Here is a 20,572-nt window from a genome sequence, read left to right on the forward strand (position 1 = left end):
CAATGCAGTTCGAGCTATAAAGATCTGACACTGCGCCATTTTGTTGTGTCATCAATAAGTGACAGACGCGCACAAGTGATAAATTGGACAAGTGTGTGCATAGTGTTGTGTCGTTCTGTTCAATATGTCTAAATTTACCGCAGAAAGAGCACTAGCGGACAGCATTAATTTTCTGTTTTCATTTGAAGAAAACCGCTGATGCATCATACGATTACTTCGAGAAGCTTATAGTGAACGTGCTCCATCGCAAGATACCTGTGAAAGATGGTTTCGACGGTTCAAAACTGGTGATTTCGATGTTGCAGCAACGAGCTTGGTAAATCGCCAAAAACATACGAAAATGTGAAACTGGAAGCATTGTTGAACGAAGATGATTCGCAAACACCAAAAGAAATATAGATGGGTGTCACAGGATTTGAACGATAGGCAAAGGGAAAAGCGCAAAAACACATGCGACATTTTGCTCGCTCAGTACAAAGGGATGTCATTTTTCCATCATATAGTTACAGGGTATGAGAAGTGGATTTATTTTGAGTAACCCAAGTGCAAAAAAACTTTGGGTAGACCCAGGCCCACCATCTACAACGACCGCAAGACCGAAAAGCTTTGGCAAAAAGACGATGCTCTGTATTTGGTGGGATCAGAGGGGCGTAGTCTATTATGAGCTGTTGAAACCTGGCAAAACGGTTTGAGCCGTGGTAAAAATTGCTGTTTTGAAGAGCGCGCCGCAGCATGTAGTGTGAAGCAGTCGCCCTCCGTTTCTGGCGGTGGCGCCGCTGTGGCAGTCGCAGCTTTGGTGTCTCCCTCTGGTGGGAAAGGGGAAAGGTTGCCTGTTCAAGTGCATTTAAAGGCGCTATGAGCTCACCAGTCGGTCAGTCTCTCGTCCCCAGCTTGCTGTCTCTCGCCCGCATCTGTTAGGCAGTTAGTGTCTGTCTGTCGTTCGGAGTGCTAGTATGTCTGTCGTTCGGATCAACCTTTAAAGCCGGCAAAATGAGAGTCTTTCCACTCCGCCAGTAAGAGAACTCAGCGAGTGGTCGCCCGGTCGGGGCTTAGTCCCTGCATCTGAGTCTGCGCGTTAGGCCGCCAGTCTGATCTAGTTTGTTCAGGCAATGGTCACTGGCGGTTGGATCGATCGGTTGGTCGGTCGCGCACTGAGACACAAGATGACTTGTCCGTCTTGAGCGTCGGCGCATGTGAGGTCGCCACGTGAGTCCAGTGGGCCGTGGCGTATAGCGAGGGGTAGTGACACGGGAGCAACAGGAATCAACCCACGACATCATTCTGGCCGGTGCGAGCTGGAATGCCGTGAGACGGGAGATCGGCGCGCCTTCCTGCGTTCGTTGAAGCGGCTGGCAGCGGACGGTTCGGGAGAGCGATTTGGGGGTGCTGCGCCAGGTCTTCTCGAGAAATTTCAGTTTATTAGAAGTTAAGTGATTGGTGATATGTTGTTTGATTTACTCTTGTTAAATTCTACTCGTTTACTTGCTGAGGTTACCAGCCATTTTGCTTTGGGGTCGTCCCACCGTTCTTCTCCGTTTGCCCACCCGCGGGAAGGTGGTTGTTTATAAATTGGGTGGTCCGTTTTTCCCTTGTGGAGTAGGGGCGGGTTAGAGCAACCTGCGGTTCGGGTTATTCGGCAATCTCCCTATCAATCTACCGTACGTTAGTAGCTGCCTCTGTCATGTGTGTCGGATTTGGTGTGTTAACGAATTTATTGATTGGAGTGTAACGGCCTAATACCTGAAATATGTTTTGATCTTTGGAAACTTTGATATTATTGCCTATGATCTTGAGAGGCGGTATCTGTGTGCTGTAGAGCATCTTAACTATTGTTTGGCCAACCTTGTACAATTTTATATAAGATTGCATTTCATGGGCTTTTATTTAAATGATCATTCTAGTATATAAAGTTGCCAGCCTTTCACCGTAAGACTTTTCTTAGAAGTTAAAATCAAGTTGCACCTTCGGTGGCAAGGTTAATATTTTAATTGTTAGTGTTTTGTACCATTTCCATCCCTCCTACGGGGGGTGCATAGTTTGTGTGCTTGTGTACATTGTTAAAACTCTTAGTTAGAGTTATCTAGTGGGTTGCAGATTTGCACCAGTTTAGTCTATCAGAGGCTGTTGTGTGCGGTCGTAACTACGGCCATGTCAAAAGAGAGCGGCAAGGTTCTCTGCCCGGAAGCTCATACGGTAAAAACTTGTTTCTTTCTGCCTCTGAATAAATTGTAACTTTGATATTTAGAGGGTGCTTTCTGATTATAATTTTAAATCCGTTTCTCTTAAAAAATGCTTTTAGGCACTATTAAAGTGAATAAAATTCCCATTTGTTAAAGAGAATTTGGTTATGATTTCATCAGTTACTCCCTGGCAGTTACTTCCATGCTTACATAGTGTGATTAAATGTGTTAATGTTCTTGATGAATCGCTAGTAAATAAAATTAATTCTTAAGAATATTCTTTGGAAAATAATCACGCTTTAGGTTAATATTAAACATTATCAACAACAATTGACCGATCTGAACCGTTCGCTGCTTGAAAAAAGGCCACAATACCGAAAGAGGCAACACAAAGTCATTTTTCTTCATGATAATGCCCCTTCACACAGGGGAAAACCAGTTCGCGACACACTGGAAGCACTCGGCTGGAAGTCCTACCCCATACAGATTACTCGCCAGAATTGGCTCCTTCCGATTACCAATCGTTTGCACAGATGGGTCGCGCACTTTCTGAGCAGCGCTTTGGTTAGTAAGAAGATGTGAAGAAATGGCTCGATGAGTGGTTCGAAGCAAAAGGGGAAAATTTTTACTGGTGTGGTGTTAACAAATTGCTCGAAATATGGGAAAAATGTGTAACAAACGATGGAGCATACTTTGAATAAAGCACTATTTATCATTCTTCTGAATTCAATATTTTTTTAGAAAAAGATACCCGCATTTCATTCTTGTACATCAACTATTGTGATACGTCATATTTAAACTTGTTCATCACCTATCTCGTATAACAATTAAACATAAACATGAAGTATTACAAATATTGTAATGGAGCATGTGCAGACAAAAACGCCGGTGGAAATCACGAATAAAGTGGTGACATCCGCGAGACAGGTGGCTCACACAAGCCTAGGGTGGAAGCTCGCGGAGATGCCGTTAGAGACGAAGTGCCTTCCGCTGCTCGCGCTGGCCGTTGCAGCTGCCTTGCCGGATAGTGTCCAGGCCACCATGAGGGACGCGCGTCGCCCTTCAGGGCCGCTTCCTCCTGAGCGAGTACCTGCGAGCCAGACGGAGAGGGTCTGAGCCGCCTTGGACGGCGACGCGGTGCGCCCACTTCCTCAGCAGGCCGTAGTTCTCGGCCATCTGCTTCTGCCGCCACTTCGGCCGCTGCTTCGCCGACTGGAAGCCGGAGTGTACCAGGAAGGCGTTGTCCAGCACTAAGAACCGCCAACCAGAAGCGAACATCTCGTAGGCCTGTGTACAAAAACAACACGTTTCGCTTCTAATAGAGTAACACACTAGACAGAGCAAATATTCCGCCGAGACATAGCAGCACGGCAACATTATTGTGTGTCTCTGTAAAACTGGTATTAATATACAGAGGGGTCCAAAAAAAATGTATCCACTGTTTAAAAGTCGATAACTTGCAAACTAATTGACGTAGTTGTCTCATTTTTGGTGAAAGTGTAGCTTAAAGTCCAACTTAAAGATATCGCTGTAGGTGTTCGAAATGGTCACCAAATATCCACACACAAACGATGCCGCCTAACTGCAGCACGATCTACTGACTGCAACGAGTTCAGTTGGATATTTGCACATGAATGTACGATGGATTCTTCGAAGTTCATACAATGTACGTGGCTTTTGTCAATAAACGACGTCCTTCAGTGTTCCCCACAGGTAAAAGTCCAGTGGAGTTAGGTCTGGGGCACGTGGTGGATACTCCAGAGCATCTCTACGGCCTGTCCATCTTCCTGGCAGATTTTCGTCGTGATACGCCCTAACACGATTTTGGTAGTGGGCTGGGGCACCATCCTGTTGAAAGTAAACTCTTCCACCGGCCGGTGTGGGCAAGCGGTTCTAAGTGCTTCAGTCTGGAACCGCGCGACCGCTACGGTCGCAGGTTCGAATCCTACCTCGGGCATGGATGTGTGTGTTGTCCTTAGGTTAGTTAGGTTTATGTAGTTTTAAGTTCTAGGGGACTGATGACCTCAGATGTTAAGTCCCATAGTGCTCAGAGCCATTTGAACAATTTTTTTCTTTTTTTTTGTTTTTTGTTTGTTTCCGAGTGATAAACAAGATTCCTGGATTCAGTTTATAGCGCAACGATAGACGGAAAACCGTTTTTACAGATATAAGAAGTGATGAAAGGGATTACAAGTCTCGGATGGCATGTAAAATGGATGTCTGAAGCTTCTGAAGGTACACCTCAGCGGTAACTGTGCCGTCAAAGAAGGATGGCCCAATCAAGCCACGGTAAGACACCCCACACCACAAATCCACGGGTTTGTCTACATGAACGTTCGGATTTTCGACGGCCCAGTAGAAGCAATTGTGGCGATTTACTGTACCATTGCGTTTGAACTGTGCCTCATCAGACCACACACCACAATCATCTCTGCAAACTCTTCATCGTTGTGCACCATGTTAGTAAACCACTCGCAGTACTCCATTCTATGATCTGGGTCGTCCTCGTTCATTGCGTGTAGCGATCATGGGATGTAGCACTTCCATTTTGCTGTCATCAAAATTCGCCGAATACTTGAGCGACTCACTCCAGTTTCACGGGCACACTGTCTCACAGACTTCTGTGTACATCTTTAACACAGCCTTCGGTTTCAAATTTGTCTCGAATGCGACGAATCGTTAAACATGTCGGTGGCTCTGTTTGGTACTCATTTCGCCATTGTCGTTGAATCTCATTAATGTTTTCGTACTTAAAATACCACTTCCTTTCATCGAATGTAAGCCTTGCGCCAGCCATGTTTACTCGAGTAAGTAGGTGCGACTAAGAACAAAACACTGCCTATCTGGCGACTGTCATCTGACAAAACAAAACAACGCAAAACAACGCTTGTGTGGCGATTGCCGGAATTACAAACTATTGCACTACCAAAGATGAGACAACTCAGTCAATTACTTTGCCACTTATGAACTTTTAAACAGTGGATACATTTTTTTGGACCTCTCTGTATAACATACTGGAGGTAGCGGGAAAGATATGTTTTAAAGAGCATGCAACTCATCCTCTTCAGATCTCTGATGTTCTTTGTTTCCCAAGTGTTCAATGAAGAAAAAAGGAAGGAAGAATCATTAAAGACGGAGCACGAACTCGGATTGTGTCAACGATGGGGAAAGAATTTAAAAATGGTTCAGATGGCTCTGAGAACTATGGGACGTAACAGCTGAGGTCATCAGTGCCCTTGAACTTAGAACTACTTAAGCCTAAGTAACCTAAGGACATCACAGCGTAGTTGGACTGCTTAGTCTACGAATAACTCACAACAGTACTATACTACTAATGGTGTTGATACAAATCAGAACAATGGCAATGATAAAAAAAGCAAGCCGGCCGCAGTGGCCGTGTGGTTCTAGGCGCTGCAGTCCGGAACCGCGGGACTGCTACGGTCGCAGGTTCGAATCCTGCCTCGGACATGGTTGTGTGTGATGTCCTTAGGTTAGTTAGGTGTAAGTAGTTCTACGTTCTAGGGGACTGATGGCCTAAAATGATAAGTCCCATAGTGCTCAGAGCCATCTGAACCATTTTTGAATAAACAAAGCAAACATTGCATTATATCAACAACAACAATTGCCGAAGTTGACCTTTCGTCAGAAAGGAAACCAAGGAATTTGGCAGAGTGAGAAAGAAGTGACAGATAAATTATTAGCGTTTCTGCAAGATGAGTCAGCGGAATGTGAGGTGTCTTATTCGCTCGATTGTGCGGACAACTTACATGAGTAATACAATGATGACGATACGTGCTTCACAAATGAAAGTGACACTGAAACAGGTGTTGAGCATGTAGTCCATCATCTCTGTCGATCAGGGAGCCACAAATCCCTTCGTCAGTGAAACATATTAAGAGACAACCGTTGTCCAAGGAGCGGATAGTAAACATGATTACGTAGGCGGAACATCACACACAGTACAGTAAAAAAAAATGCTGAAGAGATTTCGAATAAGTCCGCGGCAGTAATATGACCGTGTAACGCAGAAGAAGAGCTGCGGATATTCAAGGGGGGAAAGGTGTATTTTTTACAGAAACTAGTGTTTGCACGTTTCAATTTACAGGATGTGCGTGATGGTGACCTGCTACGTTATACCCATTAAATCGCGCGCAACATAGATTACAATGATTTCATTCGAAGCAGTGGATGGTTACATAACTTGAAAGAGTGCTACAGAATTAGAAGACATAAGACAATGAAATTTCAAACAAAGCTTCAATTTGACGAAGCACAGAAAACTGCAGAATCAGCCCGAAAATTTGTAGATGAGATGAACAAACTCATCCCATCGTGTCAGTAAGGAATTTGTTTTCATCTCCGACCAGTCCAGATTTAAAGAGGAAATGCATATGAAAGGAACCCTGGAAATTAGAGGTCCGAAGAGAGCTGTATCGAGATCAACTAACATCTATGCCTTCACGCATTGACATACAATCTGAATGGTAAATTGGCTGGAAAACTATTTACTGTGCTGCGAGGAGTTAGAGATGTTCTGACCCTATGATTCTTTCTCGTGTGCGTGATCTTGCAAGAACAGTTGGAAATATTTACGTCACGACAGACAAGATTGGTAAACGGGTGTAAGAGAACTACAACTATGGTATGAGCACTGCTTTTGGCCAATAGCTGGTCAAAATTACTCGCTTTTGCTTGATTCCTGGCCTGCGTATAAAAATAATATTCCTTTAGAGGAAACTATTCCTTCTGAAAAATGTGTGACATTGAAGTTCATCCCACTTGTAACCACTGGACAAACTCAGCATCTGGTTGTCTGTTTTTTCCGTGCCTGTAAAATATATTATCGCACTATCTGCAGCCACGCCTTAAACTATAGCCAGTTTCGAGATAATCTCCACGACAGGCTGTTTCTCATTCAGTTGCATGCCATCACATTCCATCATATCTCATCCCTCGTTACACCAATATGATTCTATATGGATTCTTTAAGAATGGATACCTAGCGGAACGTTCTGCACAGTTTGCAGGTCCGAAGGAGTTCGCCTTCGATGATGAGGGTACGAACCTTTCTGATCACTCTGGCGTGCCATTTCTCATTCGGTAGTCACGGTGCAAGTTAACAGTTTGTTTTGAACATTTCTTGATTGTCGACAATGGCCATTTTGTGACGTTTAATACTTATATCCCATAGAAGGCTGGTCTCTAAATCTCCCGGACACTCATTTTCTGTCACCCTCCTGTCTGAGTCGTTAGCAGCTAATATTATTCCTGTCGTAATTGTTAACACAAAACTTTGAAATGAGCCTTAGTAAAGATTAAACTTGCCAACTCGTATTCAAAGGGTTCATTGATAGTTTATGTCTGATTATAACACGAGGTTCCGACAGAGAGCCCTGCTTCAAAATTTATCTTTTGATTTATAACAGACAAGTGACTTACCACAGTATGTAGGCATTGCGTCCGTGAATGGTGTAATTAATGTATTTTTCAACAGTTATTAGCTACGTTTGATTAAGGGCATTTTATTCCCAAACAATAAATATCACTGCTGGTATACATCAGCCAGCGGTGCACGGCATACGCAGTCTCTGCATATTCAGGAACAACGCTACACTGGATCACAAAAAAATAACAATAAAGGTTGGGATAGTTAGGAAAGACACATTGAGACAACAGACCAGCTGACTTAAGAATAATCTCTCGAAGAGCTTTTACAAAAAAGAAAAAGGATATAATTTTTGTGTATATCATGTCCCAAAAGCAGAAATCAAAACGGGGAATCAGACTCAGTATTGTAACTCTGTGCTCTATTGTGACTTACAACTGCCGTCAGTATTAACGTGGGAGGAAATGAGAGGCGAAACAGAAGCGCTAGTTGAGACTGGTAGACGATCGGTGAAAACGCAGGTCACCTCGCTGCTGTACATTTGCGTCCCCGGAAGTGGCCGGACTAGAGAACTGACGGCAGCTGGAATTTCGAACAAGGAGCCTCTATTGGTCACATCGAGGTTTCCCGTGACAATGGTTGTGTCAGATTTGCAATGAGAGTCATGACACAGCAGCCAGGCTTGTGAAAACTTAGCTGAGGCCTACCACTGATTGATCCCCACTCCATCTAAGGAGAAATAGCATCAGCCAAAAGCCGGCCGCGGTGGTCGAGCGGTTCTAGGCGCTTCAACCCGGAACCGCGCGACTGCTACGGTCGCAGGTTCGAATTCTGCCTTGGGCATGGATGTGTGTGATGCCTTAGGTTAGTTAGGTTTAAGTAGTTCTCAGATGTTAAGTCCTATAGTGCTCAGAGCCATTTGAACCCATTTGAAGCATCAGCCATATTCCCACCAAGCGCCGGACGGGTGATAGTTGTTAATATTTGCATCATAGAAGCCAAGAGACCCGAGCTCTCGGGGACACTGACAGGAGACAACCGCATTTCGTATAGTTCCGTGGTTCCTCGAAAACGCGTGAACGTAACTGGCCACGTATCCCCACTTCTTGAGACAACTGAAAAGAAGGACCCTAGCTCATAAAACCTCTTTCTGCTTTTAAATAGAGGATCCTTTTCGGCGCCACGAAAGTTGCGCCTATTGTGTGATAGTCGACTCCCGACCAGTGGCTTGTAAGACTTTGCAGTACACGTCCCACGTCTCCTCAGCTACCACCGGTATCGCTGTACCTCAGTAGGACTTGACATTTGTGTAGCCCCTCTGCACCACCTACACACTTACTGTATTGCTGTTTGTAATCAATTACAGTTAATAGCTAATTAATAGGCCTAAATTTTAGTTCCTGAGTATTTTCTTTCTAAAATTTCTTTACTTGGTAGAGTTTAATACAGATGTCCCTATCACAGGGTACATTATCACCTCGACCTTTAGCGTTAACCTAGAGGAGACAGGTGTTGGCCGCTCACAACGCCTAAAAGTGTCACAAATACCTTCCTGTGATAACAGATCTTGTATTCAGGGAAGTTCAATCTCGCCACCTAAAGTCTGTGTGGCTGTAGTTTATACGAACTCGTAGAAGCGAATATTGTCCTTCTTCCTTCTGCAGAACCACAATGACTATTTCCCACATAATTTCGAACAGAGTCAGTACTCTCTCTCTCTCTCTCTCTCTCTCTCTCTGACCGGCCTAAGATAGCGGTGCAGACAAGAGAATTCAGATTAAACAATTCAAAATGAAAGAAAATCCGACGTCTAGTGACATATGTCGTATTCCGCAAGATCTGTTCAAGTGACGAATGTGTAGCCACACCTGCGTGTTTCTGGTGAATCCGTAGCCGACGAACGTCTCATCGAAGAGGGGAACATCTTCGCTCGTTGCGACGAATACTGGTTCGGCCTTCCACTCGTACGGCATCTCGTATGCGATGTTAAGCTGAGAGGCATTCGATTCGTGGTACAGCCAGCGTGTGGGCTGCACGCACCTCTGGTTGCGCCTGTAGACAGCCCAGTGGTAGGGACGGACCTGCTGGCTCAGCGCCAGTTGCCGCAGCTCCGTCTTGTCCCTCGGCACGTGCTTCAGTCTCGAGTCCATCTCGAATACCGGCAGCACGTACGCGCACCTGTTTGACAGAAAGGACGGCATCGAGAAAATCGTAAAGAGACCGAACAGTTTTCAAGTTCATCTTGACTATCCACCTAAGTGGATGGTGGGAACGCAGCCGTGTGTCGATTAGCAAATATACACTACTGGCCATTAAAATTGCTACTCCACGAAGATGACGTGCTACAGACGCGAAATTTAACCGACAGAAAGAAGATGCTGTGGTATGCAAATCATTAGCTTTTCAGAGCATTCACACAAGGTTGTCACCGGTGGCGACACCTACAACGTGCTGACATGAGGAAAGTTTCCAACCGATTTCTCATACACAAACAGCAGTTGACCGGCGTTGCCTGGTGAAACATTGTTGTGATGCTGTGACACACACACACACACACACACACACACACACACACACACACACACCACACACACACACACACACAAAATCCACTAACACAGAGAATGACACACAGCAAAACACACACACACGTTGTCAACACACAGTGAAAAGTGGAAGTGAGGTGTTGTAATAAATGTTGATGAAAAAACTCCGGAAATCGCCATGTTGAGTATGGGGAACGAGTAAACACACTTCGTAACTACACAAACGGCCACTTGAGGCAGTAAAGAAATGTCACCGTACTGCCACCGAATTCTAAATTTGCGCCTGAAATACCTTTTTTACAGAGTTCAGCATGCGACAACAGCTGTCTGTGCATTCACATTCTTTGTGCTCGCCAACTAAGTAGTGGTTCAGTTCGTGACTGCGGTTGCATTACGTCTTTGTGGATACATAATCACATGCAGAATTCAAAATGCACAGGAGGCAAAAGCTGTCCATTGATTGTGGATTACCAGACCACTGCACCTAGCTTCCAGTCCGTCTGAGGTGGGTTCCATTGCACTGTATGTTTTAATATGTTTTGGGCGTTTGCACTTCTGGCACCGCCAAACAACATCGCTCGCATGAGTATGCTACAACTTTTCGTTGTAGCCGCCAGTTATTCTATATAGCACTCCAGTCTCGCATCAACTCATTTCTAATTATTTTCTCTTAGGAACAGGCAGAGCTTCTATGTCCAGCAGAGCGTAAAAGATTTTCTTATACTACAGAAACGAAATTGCATACGTAGTATTTACTGGATTTAGTTTTAAGCTCACAGTTTTTCTCTTTATGAGACATATGGTCGTGTTTCTAGTGTATTACTCAGTGGCCTGACACAAATGAAATTATTTTTCGTATCCAGTGGCATTGTCTACAGGCTACCAAGGTTACCATTGTTCTAATTTTGCAGAATAGAAACATCTGATACCTTGCTGCACACCGAATAAAACAGAAAGGACATATAAAAAAAATCATGTATGCGAAAGAAACTTAGAATGCAACATGTCTTCAAGAATTCATGGTCCGTCGTTACATCTCATACAGTGTTGTTCAGAAATAAAGGATTAGGGAGTATAGACAAAATCTGAAGGACCAAAATAAATTTGTTAATGTTATCCTAAGGATAAAATAATGAAAATGTATTGAAAGGTCTCTGTTGGATTCCTTTCATGTTTGATTTCTTAAATCTGTTGTCATTTACGGCATAAATTCCTCTTCTAAATTTACTGTGGCGTTTCTGACTATCTGGGAGGAGACTGAGTAGTGGAACGTGTTACTTTTACACATAAACAAGAACGATCTGTCACACTACTACACTTTAAATCACAGTTTATATGTAATTCATGTCACACAGTCTCATACGGAACCTACATCAGCTTTCTTTTATATACTGTATGTGATAAGATACTGTCATCGCCCTTCCCTTCTGTGTGAGAGGATGAATGAGCAAATGTATTTCTAGTTGCATGCTTGAGGGTAGCAGACAAGCCTGTCTGCTAGAGAACAGTAGGACCAACGTCGGAACAGGTAGCTACGCTTTCTAAAAGCAGAGAGGTTTCCATTCTTAGTATGGTCATGTTGGTATAGGAAGCTGCCCCTCTGGCCACTTCCGTTTGTATTTGTGAGCCACCCCTCAGGAAGGGGCAGGCAGTCTGTCCGTGGCGAGCGTCTGAAGTGGTAAGATCTCCGGCTAAGCGCGTGTCTGCTAAGTTCGTAGGACAATGGATTTCTTAAGTTCAGCCTAACTGGAAATTTAATCACTTTTATTTCAGGTTTAGCTCTAAAATATCTAATGTTATCTTAAATTGCAGTGCAGTGTAATTCTCGTGTGAAGTTCAGATTATTTTCCGGTAGTTGCTTTGTCACTACTTTGTGAGTAAAGTGGAACCACGTGTTGATCAGTAACTCTAACTAAGATCAATCTTAAATGCGAATGCTTGTGTGATTATAACGTCTCGTCTTGACAATATTTTTCAATATAGCAACTTTTCTTTATGTTCAACCCACGTGGGGTGTACTTTGCGAGACCAGTACCACGTGCTTATATAACTGTTTGACCCATCAGGTTAATAGTAAGTCGTTAGTAACCAGTTCGAGGTTTTTCTTTTGTAAATTGCTTTTCGATCTCATTTATTTTAATTATCAAAATTATTGTGGAGTTATACGCTTTGTGTAAACCAAGTTGACCACGTGAAGCATGTGGTGTAATCATCAAAGTAGCCCTCAGCTATTCTTTTTGGGAAGATTTCACAGAGAGTTGGTATGAATTTAGTATACCAGTGTGTGGTAATTACATGACGGACAGGATTGTGCTACGAACGTAATTTCTTTGGGTGAAAATTGAATCGGTTGGTTGTGGTTAATTTCCTCTTGCATATGTTTCAACGTTCTTCGTGTGTTATTTTATGAATGCAGTGTTGTATGCAGTCTCCCAATCTTGGCTTCATATTTGATGTGTTCCGTAAGATTACAATCTCACATTTTCACAGTCCTAAATAAGGCACCAGCTTAGTTATGAATCGAGTTTAATATGCTGAAATTTCAATGATCAATCTTAAAATAAATTTCCAAATATAAACTGATTTCTTTCTTTTTATTTAAATTCTCTTTTATATATATATATATATATATATATATATATATATATATATATATATATATTACCTGTTGTTGTATGACTATTAAAAGATTATAATTAATGTTAGTCTGTTTGGGAATTTGGCAAACCTAGACTAGATACCTGGTGAAACAGTTGCGCAGTAATGCGCGGTTAACTTCCCCAGACAGCTCACAGCTTTTAACCCGCTTTTATCGTCTATCAGTACCGCTTTCATAGCAAAATAAAGCAACAACATTACAGTATTTTGCATAATAAGATAAAAAAATTATTTTGGTTCACGCTCAGCATGACTTACAACTAATCATGTTCATTTTGCGTTATTTACATATTCACAATACATGGACAAGCAAGATATGACCTACAGCCAAACTGCTATTTTACTGTCTCTTATAATCCACATAGCTTGCGTATGTCATATGAATGACATCCTTATTAATAATTTTTGTTGAATTACGTATCATTAATTATTTGGTAATTACTGAATGCACTCATGTTGCTTTATCATATAATTCTGTTATCTTTTACTCCTCACATCCGTTAGATGACTTTGTCATTTCTCACTACAAGTAGATGAAACTTCTTCCCTTGTTAAACATTGAGACAGCTATTTACAGTCGAGATTTTGTTACTTATTCACAAAGAGCCATCTTTGTAGAATGATACTAATTATCTCTCCCTTTGCAAACCTTATTTTGGTCATGTGTAAAGAAACAGAAATGCTTATCATGTCAGTACGTATTACTTATCTTAGACTTAGCTTAACTTAAGCAGAGTAAAACAATGTGTATGTACAAGACAAAGAAAAATCTTATTTATATATTGCTTATTTCTATTTTGATAAGAGATCAAATCTCATTTTATACCATACACAAACGTATTCATGAATGGAAACATCTGAAATATATTTTCACACTATCTTACGATATATCAAGATTTCTACTGTATGTTCTTCTTTAAATCCTTATTATGATACAGTTCTTTGATTTTTGAAAACTCGGGCTGTGCAATCGGATAGCGCCCTTTTTGGGGTTTTCTAATTATCTTTTATGATCCAGTGTATGATAACTGCCATTTTCTGTTCCTTTTCGAGGAGTGAGTGCTTTGGATGCGATTTAAATAGAATTATCTTACCTATTCGAAATTCCTGTATCTGACCTAGTCTTTTATTAGAGACGGACTTTCAAAGGCATGCCGACATATTTAGTGAGAGGAGTTTTTGTCTTATTCTTTCTTCTTTTGTTGGCTCGATACTGGGCATTTGGGCGGGTGGATCTATCCGTTCATTTCTTTCTGTGATTCCCAGTATTACTTCAGCAGGTGTAAGACACGTGGAGGTATGCGGAAGGTTGTTGACAACCTGTTCAAAGGAAAATACAAATGCAATCCTTTTAGTTTTTTGTTGTGGAGCGTAGGTCCTTATGAAACAGTTGAATCCCTGGAAAACATGTTCAATCGGATGTGACGCTGGGTGATAAAACGATACTAATATCTGTCTGATGTTATACTGTTATAAAAAGGCCTTCCTCTTTCTTTTACCAGTAAAATTCGGAGCATTGTCAGAGAGAAATGCATCAGGTTTTCCAAACCTGGTTATGTAAACAGCCCTGATCCTTTTTATCATCAGCCTGGGGGACGAGTCCAGCGACGTCAGTGGCAATGTTTTCTAAACGTTTATTTGTTACAATAGGATATAAGGGAATTTTGTTTGACTAATTCATCAGTTTGGTTTTCTGACAGATGGTACCACTTCGCAGTAACTGATGCACACATCAATCCAGGTTTGGGATGTAACAACACTGAGATAGCTTTTGTTTACACTTTTCTACCCCAGGGTGGCTTCATGTTAAGCGCATATGCATTACAAGATTTTCTTGATATGCTGATGGAATACATACACCATGAATTCGAACCGTTTGTTTAACCCTGGAGCAGGACATTCTTATGCACTTGGTAGTGCTATGTCAGTTTGTGATGCGAGTTTCCTGTCATGATGTCTTTAACTTTTATAACCTAGGATCCGCATCTTGCAAAATTCCAATGTCTTAGTACAACTTTAAATAATAAAGGCGATTTTGCAGGTCTTTCATTAGTAACACATTAAAATGAGACATTTGTTTCAAGTGGTCTGAATATTCTAGGAACTGCCTGAGAAGTCTCGAGAGAGCATCCCCAATTACATTGTCTTTACTACTTCTATCGACAGTCTCATAGTCATATACTGGCAAAAAGAGTGACCACTGGACAAGCATTGAGTGCAGCAATTTACATGGCAAGAAAAAACTGTGCTTGATGATCACAAAACACCTTTATGTTTCTATCATAGATAACCGAATTATTTGCAGGACCAAACCACAGCCAAGCCCTCCACTTTAGTCGTTGTGTATGATCTCTCACATCAGTAAGCAGCCAATGACGAAACTCAAAGTTCTTACTTCAGTTTTCCCATCATTATTAAAAAATCTGAAACAGACAGGTGCCTACATCACAACAAGACACATCTGTTGCGATGCAGAAGTCACTATGCATGCCAGGGTGGTGCAAAATGTCAGAATTCACAAGTGCATCACATCTGTTACGATGCAGAAGTCATTATGCATGTCAGGGTGGTGCAAAAGTCAGAATTCACAAGTGCATCCTCAGTTTTGCAAACAGCTTTATGACACTTGTCCGACGAAAACCAAGTAGCATTCTTCTGCCACAGATTCAACAGTTCTGTACTGTTCATTAACTGGCTAGGAGCAAATTGCCTAAAAATGAGGGTGTCTTAAAAATGCTTTTGTTTCATCATTGTTGAAGGCGGGGAATTTGCTATCGCTTTTATTTTCTCTGTGTCCAGCAGAATTCCCGCTGATGAGATGATGTGCCCAAAAAGCTTTGTCTTTTACGAATCTGGATCTCGCCAGATATGCAGTGATCGTGGAACAAGAAAATTTACTCAGTACCCTAGTTAACAACTCAGTATGTTCTAGCCAATGTGAGGAGGCAATTAATAAGTCATCATGTATAGTGTGACTTTGTCCAGCAGCTATGGTCCATGGACAGCGTCTAGTGCTGTGATAAAGACTCGAGAGATGGACATGGTATTAAGGCCGAAAGGTAGGACTTTAAACTGATACAACCTCACTTCAAAAATAAAGACTGTGTATTTGCAGGAATTCTGTCACGGCTACCTGCGAATATGAAGATCAAATAACTGTTGCAGATAAAAATTGCACACCATAAAAACTTTGCAGCTGTTCCTCTAATGGATCAGGCCTAGTCCTTACTGGGACAACAATCTTATCAACTGACTTAGTGTCTATGTCCAGGCACACACCTGATTATAGTTTTGCAGCAGTCAATGGTGATCTACTGTCAGGTGACAGAGAAGTTTCTATAGTCCCCCATTCCAGCATCTTCTGTATGTCTCTTTTAACAGTAGGCAATAGGTTTAGTGGGAGACCATTTCCATTTCATACTCACGACCATTTACTACACCAGGTGTCTGGGAAAAAACATTTTCGTACTGAAACAATAAGGTAGCTAATTTCTTACTCTGGTGTCCAGTTAAAATTTCAGTGTCCATAACTTTATTTCATATCATTCTAGACTCTCTCAGTACACCGTTACTGTCTGTAGAAACAGATGTAACATTTCCACAAGTGGTATGACCATGCATACGCAGCACACTACATCTTATATTTCAATTGAAATATTCAAATCCCAGAGTCCACCATGCTCTGTGTTCGTTTTTATCAAATTTAAAAAAAAAAAAAAAACATAACTCTCATTCAGTTTCAAGTGGCACTTTCTGCCTGGATGGTCGATCTGCAGGTGTCTCTTATGCATGAAGTCCATCCATGACAAACAGTTTATTGAGAAAAATTACTCATAACCACATTTAAATTTGCATCCATGTCAAAAATAATAGTGGTGGGTATTCCTCTCACCACAGCATTAACAACTGCCTGCACTATTCCAACAGAGCTTTCCCACAGGTTTCACGATCATTGCGAAATTCTTCACAGATGTCAATGCCGTCGTTATAATGCAACTTTTGAAGATGCACGCTGGCAATGGTGCACTCATTCCGTTCCATGACTGTCACCAAGGAGCTTGATGAATTAACTTTTGCTTTGTCTGCTCACTTGTAGTCAGGTAGGCATCTTTGAACCATCTCGACTATGCAAATGTCATGATTATTTGGTAGAGTCCAGTTTTGTGGAGGTCCATAATTGTGCCTAGGTCTATTTTCACAGTTCTGACTCACGGCGATGGTGGGTTTCTTGTGTTAGATGGCCACTAACTCCCGTATGTTTGATGCCACTGGTTCCTGTTATTTGGTTGCCAGGGTTCGCTTTTCGATTTGAGTGATGCTCTGGATGATACTATAATTATTACTCGACGACCGACGATAAAACTGCAATCTGCACTGTCCTTTTACATCTGCATTTTGATTTCCATGCCGTGCTGCATCAGTGTTGCATCGGTGCCCACCCGCCGTTACACTCTTCACTGCTGCCGTTGCCATTCGAATTCGCCGGCGGCGGCACACCGTTCCCAGAGCTACTCTTAACATCAGCCTGAATCAAATCTGTTGAGTCCAGTACTGATAAAACATACTCTAAATCGTGATCTGGTACAGTAATTAACTTCTCGCAAATACCGACAGGCAACTTTGCCTTTAAAATTCCCAATAGATCTTTGTGAACTATCGGATCACTACAGTTGCGTATCTTGTTAACAAATCTTTCAAAGTATTTCCTTAAACTGTCATGCTTCTGGTTATAAATTTCAGGATTGACACCTGTTCACGTAATCGTTCCTAATCACATCCTGACCGTATTTGGTCAGAAACGTCTTTTCAAATTGGTCATGCATAATACAATTTTCCGCAGCTTCCTCGTCCGTAAGGCTCCTTTGCCCTGAATGTGTGCTGCAACGAACAGAATCTTTTATCTGTCGTTCCACGACTTCGGTAACACGTTCCTGAGAACTTTTACGGAAGCAACCGGATGGGGGGACGTCTTCTCCAATGTAAACACTGGAACTGACAAAGGCTTCAATAGCCTTTCTTCGAGCAATATTCCCATCAAATTGGATACTGCCCTCGCCGATTTATTAGAGTACTCAGTGTTCAGACTGCTTGGCCAAAGTTGTTACAATACGACAGGTAAAGTGGACTGTTCATAAACTTTATGAGCACTAAGCATCATGCTGCATGTTCTGTATACCAGCAATCGTGTGATGCCAGTCCGTGGCCTTAGAGGTGAGATCGTTTCGCCATTGTGGAATACCGTCCATTAACATACGTTTGATATTTTCTAATTCACTTCAGATAGCATAACTTGAAGTATTTTGTTCAGTGAATGCCTCGACACCTGCCTGTTGCATGGCCTCCTTCCACACCAATTTTTACGCTGATGAGCCAAAACATTATTACCACCTGCTTGATAACTTGTTTGTACGGCTTTGGAAGAAATATATAACTGATTCTGCGTATCAGGGATCCGACTGTTTGTTGGTAGGTTTGTGGAGCAATGTGGCATTAGATGTCTACGCACATGTCATGTAATTCGCGTAAATAACGGGCCGCTAATGTGCGTACGCGGTACTGGCGCACTATAGCGAGCCAGATGGGCTCCACAGAATTTACATCTGGCGAATTTGGTCGCCGAGACATTGACGTGAGTTCACTATAATGCTATTCAAATCACTGTCGCACGGTTTTGGCTCCGATACACGAACAGTATACTGCTGAAAGATGACATCGCTTTTGGGGAAGACATTAAGCATGAAGATTAGCAGGTGGTTATCAGCTGTCAGCGTATCTTTGATTACCACCATAGGCCCGATGCAAGCGTAGCAGAATGTCTCCCACAGCTTAATACAGCTCCTACCAGCTTGCGTCCGTGGCGTCTGCAGTGTCCGAGCCGCTGTTCATCTAGATGACGGCGTTTATGGAGACGACCATCGAGGCGGTGTAGCAAAAATGTGATTCACCCAAAGAACCGCCACATTTCGACTGATCGAAATCCTGATGGTCCCGAGGCCACTGAAATCGTAATTAGCAACGTCGTTGGGTCAACATGTACGGGTGGCGTGTTGCAGAGCTTCATGTACAACAATGTACGATAAGTGGTGTGCTCCGAAACTCTTGTGCATTGTGCTCATTCGGCAGACAAGCCTCCTGACCGCACCGAGCGAGGTGGCGCAGTGGTTAGCACACTGGACTTGTTTCCTGGAGGATGACGGTGCAAACCTGCATCCGGCCATCCAACTTAGGTTTCCCGTGATTTCCCTAAACCGCTCCAGGCAAACGCCCGGGTGGTTCCTTTGCAAGGACACGGTCTATTTCCTTCCTCATCCACTACATCATCAGAGTTTGTGGTCCGTCTCTAACGACCTCGATGTCGACAGGCCTATAAACCGAATCTTCCTTCCTCCTCCGAACCGCAAGTTCTGCGAAGAGTGGTGAACGTCCAACCATTTAGCGGTAGTTTCACTGTTCTGCTACCTCTTTCCGTAGATGCTCACTACAGTAGCACGATCTGCTTTGCCGTTTCCGAGATACTCGTTTACAGGCTCTGCGTGATAATAACTTGTCTTTTGTCAAAAGTTGCTTATCTCAATGGATATCTCCATTTACACCCCATGTCTTCGCTAAGGTGATCCCCTGTACGTGTCTGCTCCTCTTACATACTTTTGTCACCGCGTCACGTGCCGGCAAAGCCACCAGGTGGCATCCAACAATTTGTTTATATTTTTCGTCTACCCGTTCAGTAGATTAATTTGTAACTCTCTCCCCTTGAGCGTCTAAGGACTCTCGCAACACGTCCTTGGGTTCGAGTGTCAACTTCTCTGCTCTCTGAGAAACCTGCTGCATCGTACATTTAGCGTCGTTTTTTGCCGTTTGTAGTGTTTGAACATCGTTAGATTATTTTTGAATAGGCGAAAGCATACCTTTGTTGGCCTCCTTTAGATCTGAGATTTCTTTGGACATATCAAATAAACTATTATTCATCCGCAAGGCCAACTCTTTGTCCAGCACTTCAAGTGTGGTGTTTACCATCTGTGTCGAAATTTACATGGCCGGTTCTCCGCCTCGCGTTTCAAGTGTGGTGCTTCCGTGTGTCGAAATTTGCACGACTGATTCGTCGTCCGCACTTAAAGTCACCATTCTAGCTCATTATCTTTGTCAGAGTAAGATTTATTTGCTTGGATCATTCCTTATCGCGTGTTTCAAGTATGATGTTTGCTTGTGTCGTAATCTGCAGGGCCAGTTCAATCTCTCGCGCTCCACGTCGCAGTGTTCTCATTAACATTTGCACTCGTCACGGCAGTAATTTGGTTGCGTAATCTGGAAAATTTGACTGGTTTGTGAAACCTCTTCACAAGATTGAGGCTGTGTGTCTTATTCTAACTCTGAAATACATGAGTTTATTTCCGGTATTATCGGTTCGCCGTCAATGGCGCTATCGACATCAATTCCAAACTTTACTTCAGTTACTCTATTCATTTTACTACCTTTCCAATTTTAGCCTTGTCACACAGTAAGAAATAAACTTGAAATTAAATTTTTACTATACGCAGAAGAGGTTTGTCTAATTTATGCGCATCAAGACTATTTTATTAGCAACAAGACAAGAGGGATGCTCCTAATTAAAACAGTAGACATCTTCCATCTTGAGTTTGTGCTGTCCATAGCAGCTGTCAGAACAGTGGAGATTAAAGATCTTAAAACTTGTAACTAAAGAACTTGTAATAACTGAATTTAAAATATGAATCATTCAACAGAAGTCCTGAGAAATCCTCATATGCGATTTGCAGTATAGTGTATCTTTCCACATATTTGACATG

The 20,572-nt window shown here is 42.4% G+C and overlaps 1 protein-coding gene across 1 annotated transcript in view; it reads right to left on the reverse strand.

The window, feature by feature from the left end:
* Nucleotides 1–3,242: 3,242 nt before the first annotated feature.
* Nucleotides 3,243–20,572, reverse strand: part of LOC124736369 (beta-1,4-glucuronyltransferase 1-like) — a 184,615-nt gene continuing 167,285 nt past the window's right edge. Inside the window, exons 4-5 of the mRNA XM_047248574.1 lie at nt 9,435–9,744; nt 3,243–3,467 (exon numbers count right to left, since the gene is read on the reverse strand). Coding sequence (XP_047104530.1) covers nt 3,243–3,467; nt 9,435–9,744 — 535 coding nt within the window. The remainder of the gene's footprint in view (nt 3,468–9,434; nt 9,745–20,572) is intronic.

The sequence above is a fragment of the Schistocerca piceifrons genome, chromosome 1 (assembly GCF_021461385.2).
Source record: "Schistocerca piceifrons isolate TAMUIC-IGC-003096 chromosome 1, iqSchPice1.1, whole genome shotgun sequence".
Classification (NCBI taxonomy): Eukaryota; Metazoa; Arthropoda; class Insecta; order Orthoptera; family Acrididae; genus Schistocerca; species Schistocerca piceifrons.